Source organism: Herpailurus yagouaroundi, unplaced genomic scaffold, assembly GCF_014898765.1.
Source record: "Herpailurus yagouaroundi ecotype Mexico unplaced genomic scaffold, PumYag 140, whole genome shotgun sequence".
NCBI lineage: Eukaryota > Metazoa > Chordata > Mammalia > Carnivora > Felidae > Herpailurus > Herpailurus yagouaroundi.
The window spans coordinates 50307164-50321258 of record NW_024412395.1 but is presented as its reverse complement, the minus strand read 5'-3'; the positions used below and the strand labels follow the sequence as shown (position 1 = coordinate 50321258).

At 37.8% G+C, this 14095-nt stretch overlaps 1 protein-coding gene across 3 annotated transcripts in view; it reads left to right on the top strand.

Annotated features, from left to right (window-relative positions):
• Positions 1 to 2166: 2166 nt before the first annotated feature.
• SPC25 (SPC25 component of NDC80 kinetochore complex) overlaps positions 2167 to 14095 on the top strand; it is a 35873-nt gene continuing 23944 nt past the window's right edge. For all 3 annotated transcript variants that reach the window (XR_005790350.1, XM_040475296.1, XM_040475295.1), the window contains exons 1-5: positions 2167 to 2288; positions 3336 to 3488; positions 3600 to 3665; positions 8509 to 8655; positions 9087 to 9191. Coding sequence is in view for 2 of the 3 variants with exons in the window: in XM_040475296.1 (XP_040331230.1) it covers positions 3350 to 3488; positions 3600 to 3665; positions 8509 to 8655; positions 9087 to 9191 (457 nt within the window). In the remaining variant the exon portion in view is untranslated. The remainder of the gene's footprint in view (positions 2289 to 3335; positions 3489 to 3599; positions 3666 to 8508; positions 8656 to 9086; positions 9192 to 14095) is intronic.

Sequence of the window (14095 nt, the reverse complement as noted above, 5' to 3'; positions counted from 1 at the left end):
CTTTAAAGTGCATATCCTCTATGTTCTTTTCATATTGTTCTTTCCTCCTCAGCTTTACCAAGAAGGATGCAAATAGGAAGTCAACTTCATTTACTTGGTGGTCTTGACCAGTACAGCTTCCACGCATCTTGCCCATCCTTTAGCAAATTCAAGTTGAATAGCCTGTGTCTCCTTCTGGTCCTCAAGGAACATAGCAGGTGACTCTAACAGAGTTCTAGTTACTTCCAGTTTGAAGTTCTGCGAGATAGCAATGTACTGTTATAGTAATCCCTCCAAATTATTGTTAGAGAAGCTAGAAGAGTAGAAACGAAGAGATTTTCTGTGAACAATAAGAATTTCTTCTGAGGATCATCTGGATGTTTTCGTCCACTAATCATTGGAGTGAACTTAATAAGAGTAATCCACTAAAGTTCACCTTAGTTTAAAAGATATAGTTCTAGCCTTGTGTCAGTCATGAATATCTCAAAGCCTTGCTAATAAGCTCTTTTTTTCCATTTTGCTCATGGATCGGTCATGCTCTGCCAGATTCTATTAGGAATGCATTAGAGAGTTGGTCCAAGTATTATTCCAAGCTGAGGAAATTATTTATTATCTTGAACTAGTAATGACCTAAAGAAATTACTGATACTGTTTTCAGATTATTGTTTGAAGTTTAGTATCCATTATGTGGAAACTAAATTTGTTGTATTTGTTATATTGGCAAATTATTAAATGGTCTTATTATTAATGGTAAATAACAACACCTAACTAATTAATTAATTCAACTTGGATTGGGTGGGAGGGATGTATTCTATACTTATTCAGACTTACCAGAATCCATGTTTTTTTTTTTTTTAAATCAGAATTCAGTAAGTAGTGTGATCATCTTGTAATGGGAGTTATATGTATTACCTCAGCTAAAATGAGTATTCAATTGCAAGATCTCTATTTCTTTGCCAACTTAGATTTTGTTCTATTTAAAGCCTTATTTGTATGTGTTTTAATAGGACAATCTATTGCATAGGAGGTAGGTAGGGTATGAAATCATAAAAACAGGAAACCATTTTGAGTACTTATGTTATAGGGACTTCTTTTAAGGCATTTGCATTTATTATCTCTTTTAGTCTTCACATTGGGTATATGAAGGAAGAAGGTATTATTATTACTATTACCCTCATTTTACAGATGAGGAAACTGAGGTCCAATAGGCCAAGTAACTTACCCGAGGACAAACTTAGTAAATGATGGAGGCTGGATTTCAAACTCAGGCACTCTTACTGCAGAGTTGGAGCAGTTAGCCACTATCGATTAACTAGAGAAGTAAAATGCCTATGGAACATTAACACTTAGATCTCCCAACAATATCCTCAGAAACTCAGCACTTTAAAATAGTAACTCCTGCCCCTGCCTCCCTGCAACACCCCTTCCCCAATACACCCAAACAGCCATGAAGATATTTTCTATTCTACCAACAGCATCACCATTCTTACAAATACAGAAGTTAAAAACCTTGAATTACTTTTGGCTTCTCCGTTTCTTTTCATTTTTAAATGCAACACAGACTGTCAGAGAGGATAGGTACCAATGAACTCGCCCATGAAAAGTTTTGTGTCATTGAGTTTTCACCTGGGCAAGGACTACCAGTACTAGGTACTGCGTTTTGTTTCTGTTTCACATGGTCGAAAATAAAAGAATCAAGAAATTTTGAAAATGTTCATATTAGAAGCCAATACACAGTAATGTTCTAACCACTTCCCAATGAAAAGTAATTAAATGATGAGACATATTAAAAAATGGTGTTTTCATTAGCTTTAGTATTTTCAATTAACTTTAAGCTACAGAGAGCATTAAAGAAGGCAGTATATACTTGGCAACAGAATGCGATTAAAGTTCAATGTTTATATTTGTTGCAGAAATCTTTCTTTGAAACAGATGAATGACTTATGCTGGGGCGAGTCCTCCCGGAGCTATTAACACTTCACAAAGCAGAGCTGAGAGTCTGACTGTCTCTCAGAAAAAAAAAAAACAAACAAACAAAAAAAAAACTACAAATCCCAGAATGCACTTTCCCCTATATTTTTCCGCGAGAATCCCGGAGGGCTAGATTAACCAATCCCTTCATGGAGAGCCTAATTATCAGCCAATCTGAAGACGAATGAGCGACCGGGGGCGGGAGGAGGAAGGCGCCCTAAAATTTGAAATAGGAAAGTTGGCGGGGCTGCGGGAGCTGGGTCTGAAGACCTGCTGTTGGCTTGAATTGTTTCTGGTCTTGTGTGGGTTGGCGGCGAGGCTCAGGTCTCCTGGAAAAGGTGAGAGAGTTGGGGGCTGACCAGGGTTCCTCGACCTGCCTGTCGCGATAGGGGAAAGTGTATTTCTGGGCTGGATTTGTTTTCGGGAGCGAAGTCTGTGAAATGCACGGCTTCGTTGTTTGCACTGCTGGGCTTCGCTGAGGCCGAAGGGTTCCGGGTTCCACCGAACGAGATGTGTGTGGCCTTCTTGGGAAGGTTTTGAGTTATTGGGATGGTTTTAGCGTTACAGAAAACTGGCGGGGCCTGGAGTCTTACCGGACATTGTTTTACAGAAGACACTAAGGCCCAGAGAGTTCAGGGTGACTTGTACCTTTCCTGGACTAAGCCTACTAAATTCCCACTCCAAGTAGCCTTTTTAGTGCTACTTCTTCTTTTCCTGATCTGGGTGGGAGGGAGAGGCGGGCTAGATATGTCTCATAGGGTCTTATCCTATGAGAGGGGGCCAGTCATCCGTCCATTTGGGACCTGGCTGGCAATCCAGGCTGGAATTCAAAAGATCAGAATTGGAAACGCCTTAAAAGTTACCAATTTTACTTGTGAGGAAACGGAGGCAGAGTCATTTTCCAGGGTCACAGAGCTGTATGAGTGTCTTGTGCAGTTAAACTACTAACAAGTCCCTAGGAGGTAAGGATGTCCTTCCTGGAATCTTGCATCTTAACTGTAATTAAGTCCAGATGGCTTGATCCGCCCTGGAATAGCTAGAGTTAAAAGTAAGCTGTTTGGGTCACCTAGATGGCTCAGTCAAGTTAAGCATCCTACTTAGGCTCACAGTTACTGAGGTTGAGCCCCGTATGGGCTCTGCACTGACAGCTTGGAGCCTGGAGCCTGCTTGGGATTCTGTGTCTTCCTCTTTCTGCCCCTCCCCTGCCTGTACTCTCTTTCTCTCTCAAGAACAAGTAAATATTTAAAAAGTAAGATATCCTTTTTAAAAAAAGCAAGCTGCTAATTATTTCCTAGCAAAAGTCAAACTGCCAAAATATGCTTGATTGGAATATGAGCTTGATTTTATTTCAACAACTTATAAAAAATACAATCAATGTTTTGTAGCATTCTCTTACAAGATGATAGAGGACGAACTGGCACTATTTGATAAAAGCATAAATGAATTTTGGAATAAATTCAAAAGCACTCTCAGTGACACGTCCTGTCAAATGATGGGACTAAGAGATACCTACAAAGACTCCATCAAAGCACTTACAGGTAACTAAAGTTAACTTGTAACATGCTGCTTTGTTGTTCTTGTTTGGTGTTTTTTTTTTTTTTTATGTTATTTCAGCTGAATCGAAACTTCAATTCCAATTTCTCTTTCAGAAAAGCTGTCTGTGAAATTAAAGGAAGAGGAACGAATGGTTGAGATGTTTCTGGAATATCAAAATCGTAGGTGACAAACTATAGATCACAGAGGGTTTTTTAGATTAAACATCTTTATGCAGTCCCTCATACAAGTAAAACAATATCCTGTGGGGCACCTGGGTCGGTCACTTGACTCTTAATCTTCTCTCGGGTCCTGATCTCAGGGTTGTCAGTTCGGGTCCCGTGTTGGGGTCTGCACTGGGCATGAAGCCTACTTTAAAAAAAAAAAAAAAAAAGAAAGAAAAGAAAAAAAAACCAGTGTATTGTGTGTGTGTGCATATATATATATATGCAGATACATATATAAAAATAATAAACATTTATGTATCTGCAACCCAGCTTAAGAAATAGAACATCTTATATAATACTTTTCTCTAATCCTACCTTCCAGAACTAACCTATTAATATTTAGTATTGTATTTTTGAATGTTATATAAATGGCATCATTTTCTATATATTCTGTCCCTTTTTTTATTCATCACTGTGCTTGTGATCATCTATACTGATGTGTAAATGACAATTTTTTGAAAAACAGGTTTGTTTTCCCATTGGAAATCATAGACTGGGGTTTAAAAAGCAGGAGTTCTTCAGTTCTTCAGTTCTTTCCCTTAGGGGAAGGAATCTGGATTAACCATGTTTTGGAGAAGGAGCCACTGTTACTCTCAGGAGAGGACACTGATCTGGATACATTTGGGGAGTATGGAAGGTGGAGGGAACTCATTCACTCACTACATATTTGTTGAGCAGCTACTTTGCATCTTCAAGGAAGATACTGCAGAGAACAAATTGTTCAAAAATTCTGGCCTGCCTAGAGCATCTGTTGCTTCTATATTATTATAAGGAGGAAGATCATCTGTTCAAAGTGAGAGGCGTTTACTATGGACCAGGCTCTTAAACCCTAAAATCCTAAGGACACCTGGGAGGCTCACTTGGTTAAGTGTCTGACTCTCAATTTCAGTTCAGGGCATCATTCCAGGGTAGTGGGATCAAGCCCCTTCGTCAGACTCCGGGGTGGGCGTGGAGCCTGCTTAAGATTCTTTCTCTCCATCTCCTCTGCTTCTTGCCCTCTGGCACTCACTCTCTCAAAAAAAAAAAAAAAAAAAAACAAAAGTCCTGAAATCTTTACAAGACCAAAATTATCCCTTTATTCAGATGAAAAAATTGAAGCTCACTGAGGTTACAAAACTTGGTTAAGGTCATACATTTGATAGATAAAAGGTCTAGGATCGCAGCCAAATGTCTGCTCTTTCTAGTGTACCATAAAACAATCTTTCCACATGGAAGGGAAAACTCAAGGGAGGATTTATGTGCTGAGTAGTAGTGAAAGTTTGAAATACCTGCCCTAGAGAATAAAAGAGACAACTGACAGTGTATACATGAGTTATGCCATATCAAGGGCCCTTACATTTATACTGGCACAAATCCATACAGTTCTTTACATGTTCTAATAAAAACACTGACATATATGGTATTTATGTATCACTTAATAATTTAAAAGTTTCTGTATTATTGTGTACTCTAACCCTGTGAGTTAAAGAAATAGGGCGGCCATTATTATCCTCCTTTTATAAGAGTCTCCAAAGTTATAATTTGACCAAGGTCCTTGGGTAACAACTGAAGAGCCAGATTGGAACTGATACTTTTGGACTTTTAATATGTATCTCTTTTGCCATACATGTCTCCTTAATTATTTTTAAGTGCATTTTTCCATAGTGGCTACTCTGGAAAATAATATGCAGGGTTCCTCAGAAAATTAAAACTACCATATGATCCAGTAATTCTATTTCTGGGTGTTTATCAGAGGGAACCAAACACACTAACTCAGGAAAACATCTGTACACCTGTTTGTTTGTTTGTTTGTTTGTTTGTTTGTTTATTGAGAGACAGCTAGCGGGAGAGGGGCAGAGGAAGAGAGAATCTTAAGCAACCTTCACAGTTGGCGTAGAGCCCGAGGTGGGGTTTGATCCCAGGCTCAATCCCACGATCCTGGGGTCATGACCTGAGTCGAAATCAAGAGTTGCATGCTCAACTAACGGAGACATCCAGGTACCCCTGAGAGGATATTCTACCTTATTAATATGCCATATTTATTTAATGATTTACTCATTAGCCATTTAGGATGTTTTCAGCTTTTCATCATTATAAATAATACTGAAAACAATCTTATGTATATAAATACTCACATACATCTTATTTTCTTAGGTTAACTTGTAAAAATGAAATAACTGGATTAAAGGACATGAATATCCTTAAAACTTGTTTTGCAATGTCAAAAATATTCCACAAGGACTCTAGTATTTTCCATTCTTCTTGACACCAGCTGTCATTTTTGTAAACATTGTTGTAATAAATGAAAATTGGTATGTTACTTGCTTTATTTGCATTTCTGTGATTACTACTCAGGTTAAATTGTCTTTCATGTTTATTAGCCGTCTGCATTCTACATTTCCTCTGTTTATCTCTTTGTTTTTGTCTTAGGAATTTATATTTGTGTCTTCTTTAGATTAAGAACTGTTCAGGGAGGATGTTTAATGGTCAAAAGCCTGACCTTTGAAGTCAAGTCCTGAGTTTGAATCCAGGTCTTAACTATTTTTTGCATCCTAGCAAATAAAACTTTTGGGCAAGTTACTCAACTGCTGAGCCTTTTCCTTTTTTAAATTAGAATTGCATAATGTATTATGAAATTTAAGTAAATTTACGGAAATATAAGGTGTTGAACAAAGTTCCTAGCATATAGTAGAGTTTTATGTTTATTTGAATCAAATATGAGGGTTTTTGCCCACTTATTAACTGTTATGTAGCTGGTATATGACTTTCTCTTTGATTTCTTTTTGCCTTTTAGTAAAAACGTCTTTCCCCATAGGAAAGGCTAATTTTATATTCAGATACTGCCTTTTAGGTTTGCAAGATTTCATTTTATATTTAAATATTTAATATATATGGAATTTATTTTGGATTTCAGCATGGTTTGGGAAACCATCCACCACTTGATTTATGATATTTCATTTTTCATATTTCCCAAAGATACCAGTGTTTGTTTGGGAATGCCTTTTTTGTTTGTTTAACTGAGCTGTATGTCGTTTTTTCAGCTAGTACTCCATTATTGTGTTTTTTAATTTAATTTTATTTTATTTTTTTCAACGTTTATTTATTTTTGGGACAGAGAGAGACAGAGCATGAACGGGGGAGGGGCAGAGAGAGAGGGAGACACAGAATCGGAAACAGGCTCCAGGCTCTGAGCCATCAGCCCAGAGCCTGACGCGGGGCTCGAACTCACGGACCGCGAGATCGTGACCTGGCTGAAGTCGGACGCTTAACCGACTGCGCCACCCAGGTGCCCCTCCAGTATTGTGTTAAAAGTGTCACATTCACACATGTTAAATCTGGTGGGACAAGTACCTTTCCTTGTTATTTCTCTTACCATATTTCCTTAACTGTTCTCTCCTGTGTACTCATCAGATAAATTTTATAATTTTGTTAGATCCTCCTCTTCCCTTCCCTCCAGAGTCCATTGGGATTGCATCAAATGTAGAAATGAATTTGGGAAATACTGACATCTTTATAATATTTGGAAGCATAAAATGTCTCTCCATATATATAGGTTATTTGTTTCAGACAAGTTTTGCATTATTTTTTCATACAGGGCCTACATTTCTTAATTTAGATTATTCCTGGATGTTTTGTTTGTTATTAACGTAAATGAAGTTTCACCCTTCCTACCTCTCTCTTTCCCTCTCTTCCTTCACTTTCAAAAAAATTTTTTTTTTAATGTTTATTTATTTTTGAGACAGAGACAGAGCACAAACAGGGGAGGGGCAGAGAGAGAGAGAGGGAGACACAGAATCCGAAGCAGGCTCCAGGCTCTGAGCTGTTAGCACAGAGACCCATGTGGGGCTCGAACTCACGGATGGTGAGACCATGACCTGAGACGAAGTCGGATGCTTAACCGACTGAGCCACCCAGGCGCCCCATCTCTTCCTTCACTCCTTTTTGTCTTTTGGTATTTTCCAGAATCATTTATACTGCATTATAATGAATTGTTTCTTTTAAGTACTGTGTAAAAACATTTTCAGATTTGGTTGTCTTTGATGGTGGGCTTTATTTATGTACTTATTTGAAGGGTATTGCTGCAAACGTCATGACCTGATTTTCTTTTTGTGGTTTAAGTTGGTATTCTCAGGGCGCCTGGGTGGCTCAGTCGGTTAAGCGTCCGACTTCAGCTCAGGTCATGATATCACCGTTTGTGAGCCTGAAACCCGCGTCAGGCTCTGTGCTGACAGCTCGGAGCCTGGAGCCTGCTTTGCATTTTGTCTCCCTCTCTCTCTCTGCCCCTCCCTGCTCATGCTCTGTTTCTCTCACTCTCAAAAATGAATAAAAAAAAAATTTTTTTAAATAATAATTTGGTATTCTCATTTTAAAAAGAGTTTTGTCTCATTTTTATTCTCAAAGACAAATAGGAAAGAATAGGATTTTTTTTCCCTTTTCTTTATAATTTTTGAACCATTAGAAAGCACTTATCAGTCAAAACGTTTTTGGGGCACCTGGGTAGCTCAGTCAGTTAAGCATCCGACTTCTGCTCAGGTCATGATCTCACAGTTCCTGAGGTCAAGCCCTGCATGGAGCTCTGTGCTGACAGCTCAGAGCCTGGAACCTGCTTCAGATTCTGTCTCCCTCTCCCTCACTCATGCTCACTTCCGCGCGCGCGCTCTCTCACTCTCAAAAGTAAGTAAATAAATAAATAAAATAAGTAAATAAAACACTCTTTATTAATCCTAATGAAAGTCAGTATTTTAGTCTTTTCTTACCAGAGATAGATATTGGAGAGCAAAGTATATATATTCTAGCTAATACTTTGTACTTCTTACAGAGATCTGTAGGCGGAATAAGCTCATTCAAGAAAAAAAAGACAACTTGTTAAGATTGATTGCTGAAATAAAAGACAAAAATGAGAAACTAGAAGTACTGACTGCAAATATTCAGGATCTTAAGGAAGAATATGCTAGGAAGAAGGAAAGTAAGTTTCTAGTTGTACACATATTTAAAACATTAAATTTCAAAGTGGTGATGGTTCACAATTATCTATCTCTTGCCTTCTCTCCAGTTCATAGTAAAAATGGGTAACATCTCAGGGGCATAGCCAGCCACTCATTTCTGCAAGGAAGCTGTCTGAAGTTAAATAAGTGGGTTTTATTTTCTTTTGTTTTACTTAAGGGTCCTTTTGATTTTTTATGTAACCAGAGTCATAATGCAATTGATGTGGGAGCTTAATTAAAGACAGTGGGGGGCAGTTTCATTGGAGAAGCCATAGTATAATTTATGCAACAAAGTTATTGATCACACATTCTCTTCCAGGAACTATTAAGCACACTCTTTATGCTGCAAAGTGTCTGTCTAAAAATCCTTCATATTCAAATATGTGTATTTCTTTGTTTTTTTTAATCATAGCTATTTCTGCTGCTAACAAAGCTAATGAAGAGAAGTTGAAAAGGCTACAGACATCTGCAGACTTGTATAAAGATCGACTTGGACTTGAAATTAGAAAAATTTATGGTGAGTATATTAACGTAAGTAAAACAAGATTAGAAAGGTGTGTGTTTTCTTAAGTAGAGAAGAATTTTAAAAATATTTTCAAATAAAATAATGACCACATTATTAACTTCTTAGGAAACAGGAAAGAATTTAAAAATTTTTTATCACCGTAACATAATTACTGATGCCTTGGTTATTTATCATCCAGTATTGTAATAAATGTATGTTTGGCATGATTGCCAACATGAAAGTAATTTTTGTTCCTTGTTCTTCCTGGTATTCTATGATCAGCATTTTTCCAGTTGCTATAGCCTTCCCATGGTAATTTTAAAATAGCGACGTAATAATTCATTCCATTAATGTCTCTTAATTTATGCAATCTTTTATCTACCTAATACAGGTATTGTTTCTAACTTAACATTCAGATTCTGCCAACGTTTCAGTTTTAGAAGTACTATAGTGGATACAGACTTCTCCATTTCTTTTGTATAATTTCCGTGGAATTCCTAGGGAGGCATTACTGGGGTAAAGCATGTAAATATTTTAATGACCGTGATGTGTGGTGTATGTGGCAGTTTATAGCACTACTCACGGTGTTAGCAGTCCCCAGGATCACCGTCAGGTTTGGGGATTCGCTAGAAAGACCTACAGGATGCAGCATAGAATCAGTCGTATTGCCGTCTCAGATGTATGGCAGAAACTGCAATAAACTGCAAAACAGCCCCAAAAAGGCACTGGAGCAAAGTCTAAAAGAAACACTTTTTTCAGGCATAGTTTTTTAAGAGTCCTAACCCAGCAGTCACACAAGACATGCTTATTAATTCCTTTAGCATTGAATGTGACGATACACGGGAAAGGTTGTCTACCAGGGAAGTTCATCAGAAACTCAGGAAGCTTGTGCTGGTTTTCCCTGCACTTCGCCCTATGTGTTTTTCCCTCTTGCTGATTTTGCCATAGTCTTTCGCTGTGATAAATTATAGCCCTGTGTATGACCCTCTGGTGAATCGTATGAGTTCTCTTAGCGAATCTTCAAACCTAGGGTGGCTTGGGGGACTCCCAACACATCAGCCAAGGGCCAGCTTGCAAGCAGACCTTTCTAAGATTCTAAGGATAGCATCGTCAGGCCTGCCGCGTTAATTCTTTTGTGCACACCTCTCTACGATGTAAAGTGTACCCACTTCATTGTATTCTTGCCAGAATTGTATTTTGTTTGTTTGTTTGTTGTTGTTGTTTGGCAGCAAAGTAGATATAATTGGAGCATTGTTTTTAAGTGCATTTCTTTATTAATGAACAGGTAAACTTTTCTTCTGAATATTTACTGTATTTCTTAGATTGTTTGGTCTCTTCATTCATATATCTATTAGTCTTTTTTGTGCCCCCCATCTGTTGAAATAAGCTTTTAATAAAAAAGTTAAATTTTATTAAAATACAATATTAAATTTTATTAAAAATATTAAATTAAACCTTTTTTAAATGTTTATTGATTTTTGAGAGAGAGAGAGAAAAAAAGCATGAGTGGGGGATGGGCAGAGAGAGGGAGACAGAGGATCTGAAATAGGCTTTGCACTGACAGCAGAGAGCTTGATGCAGGGCTGGAACTCATGAACTGTAAGATCACGATCTGAGCCGAAGTCGGACACTTAACCAACTGAGCCACCCAGGTACCCCCCAAAATATTAACCTTTTGATTAGAGGGAAATACAGGGTCCAACTCTGAATTTTTGATCCATTGGACTCACTGTCATCCCGAGGTGTTTTGGGGTCAGAAAGCTTTAAAATTATATTCAGATTTAAAATTAGAACTTTCTCGACAAATATCATATGACTTCACTCATATGAGGACTTTAAGACACAGAATAGATGAACATAAGGGAAGGGAAGCAAAAAATAATGTCAAAACGGAGGGGGACAAAACGCAAGAGACTTTTAAATATGGAGAATGAGCAGAGGCGTACTGGAGGGGTTGTGGGAGGGGGGATGGGCTAATTGGGTAAGGGACATTAAGGAATCTACTCCTGAAATCATTGTTGCACTATATGCTAACTAACTTGGATGTAAATTAAAAAAAATGAAAAATTAGAATTTTCTCATGGCACCTGGATCGCTCAATGGGTTAAGCATTCAACTCTTGGTTTCAGCTCAGGTGATGATTTCACAATTCATGGGTTCAAGCCCCAAGCTGGGCTCCGTGCTGACATTGCAGAGCCTGCTTGGGATATTCTCTCTCTCTCTCTCTGTACCCCTCCCTTGCTCACTCAGTATTCCTCTCCCTCTCAAAATAAGTAAAGAAACATTTACAAAAGAATTAGAACTTTTCATAGCCCTCAAAGTCAGGAAATAATCCTTTTTTAAAAAGGATTTTAAAAAGAATTTTAAAAGGATTTTAAAAGAGAAACCCAAATTAAACTCTTTGTTATCTTATGATGTCTTTTTTCCTTGGCATACATCTCTTCCATTACCATTAACACTTTTTTTTTTTCTTTTCAACTTTTTATTTAAATTGTAGTTAGTTAACATACAGTGTGCAATATTGCTTTCAGGAGTAGAACCCAATGATTCATCACTTACATACAATACCCAGTGCTCATCACATCAAATGCCCTCCTTAATACCCATCACCCATCTAGCCCATCCCCAACCACCTCCCCTCTAGCAACCTTCAGTTTGTTCTCTATAGTAAAGAGTCTCTTATGGTCTGTTTCCCTCCACCCCTCTTCCCATATGTTCATCTATTTTGTTTCTTAAATTTCAGATATGAGTGAAATCATATGGTATTTGTCTTTCTCTTAGCATAATACACGCTAGCTCCATCCACATCACTGCAAATGGCAAGATTTCATTCTTTTTGATGGCGGAGTAGTATTCCTGTGTGTGTGTGTGTGTGTGTGTGTGTGTGTGTGTGTGCGCGCGCATGCCATTCAAAAGTCGATGGACATTTGGGCTCTTTCCATAATTTGGCTATTGTTGATAATGCTGCTAAAAACGTTGGGGTGCATGTTTCCATTCAAATCAATATTTTTGTCCTTTCAATAAATATCTAGTAGTGCAGTTGCTGGATCATACAGTAGTTCTTTTTTTTTTTTTTTTTTTTTAATTTTTTTTTTCAACGTTTATTTATTTTTGGGACAGGGAGAGACAGAGCATGAACGGGGGAGGGTCAGAGAGAGAGGGAGACACAGAATCGGAAACAGGCTCCAGGCTCTGAGCCATCAGCCCAGAGCCTGACGCAGGGCTCGAACTCCCGGACCGCGAGATCGTGACCTGGCTGAAGTCGGACGCTTAACCGACTGCGCCACCCAGGCGCCCCAGTAGTTCTATTTTTAACTTTTTAAGTAACTGTTCTCCAGAGTGGCTGCACCAGTTTGCATTCCCTCCAACAAAGCACGAGGGTTCCCCTTTCTCCACATCTTCGCCAACAGCTATTAACACTTTAAAAAATCTGGTCTACTGATGTAATTATTTCATTTTGAATAAAAATGCAAGACAAATGTTTTTCAAAGTTTCTAAACTTTACTTTTTTATAATTAAAAGCATTTTTTAAATGAAATTTACTAATTTTTTATTTTGTAGAGCAAAACTAAAATGCATGTGAGTTTCTACTTTGTGGCTGCCATTTTTTTTTTTTTTTTAAAAATGTTTAATGTTTTTGAGAGAGCTTGAGAGCACATGAGTAGGGGGAGGGGCAGAGAGAGAAGGAGACACAGAATCGGAAGCAGGCTCCAGGCTCTATGCTGACAGCTCAGGGGCTCAAACTCACCATGATCTGAGCTGAAGTCGGATGCTTAACCACCCCAGGCACCTCTGTGGCTGCCATTTTTAATTTCTTCTGGGCATTTACTCCTTTGGGAACATTTGGAGGTCTTTTGGAAAAATAGGCATTAATTGCAGATAACTATGTGGAAAAAGTCAAATCTGTTCAATATTTTTTATTGTGATAAAACTACATGACATAGAATTTGCCATTTTAACTATTTTTTATTGTACAATTCTGTAGCATTACATTAACAGTGCTATGCAACCATCACCACTATTTCCAGAATTCTTTAATACCACAAACAGAAATTCTGTACCCATTAAACAATAACTTATTCCTCCTTCCCCAGCCCCTGATAACTTCTACTTTCTCTCTAAATTTACCTATTCTAAGTATTTCATGTAGGTGGAATCATACAGTATTTGTCCTGTTCTTTTGCATCTGGATTATTGTATTTAGCATGATGATTTCGAGGTTCATTCATGTTGTAGCATGTATCAGAAGTTCATTCCTTTTTATTACCAAATGATATTATGTTGTGACTATACCATATTTTTTTGTTTCTTTAGTCATCTGTCAGTGAACACACAGTTATTACCACCTTTTGGCTGCTGTGGGTAATGCTGCTATAAGCATTGGCATCGTTATTTGAGTCCCTGTTCTCTATTCTTTTTTTTGATATGTACTGAGGAGTGGAGTTACTGGGTCATTGCAATTCTTTATGTAACTTTTTGAGGAACTGCCAAGCTGTTTTCCGCAGCTGCAACGCCGTTTTACATTCCTACTAGCAATGTCCTGATTTTGCCATGTCTTCCTTCACACTGTTCTTTTCTTTTTTCTTGTTTTCTTTTGTTTTGTTTTGTTTTTTGTTTTGTTATAGCTGTCCTGGTGGGTATAAAATAATACCTCATTGTAGTTTTGGGTTGCATTTCCCCAGTGATTAGTGGTATTGAGCATCTTTCCATGTGCTTATTATTGGACATTTGTATCTATTCTTCGGAGAAATACTTACTCAAGTCCTTAGTCCAGTTTTTAACTGGATTGCTTTTCTTTTAGTTGTTCAGTTGTAGTTCTTTTAAATGTATTCTCTATATTAAGTCCATATCTGAGATAGGATTTGCAAATATTTTCTCCCATTCTGTGGGTTATCTTTCCACTGCCTTGGTAATAT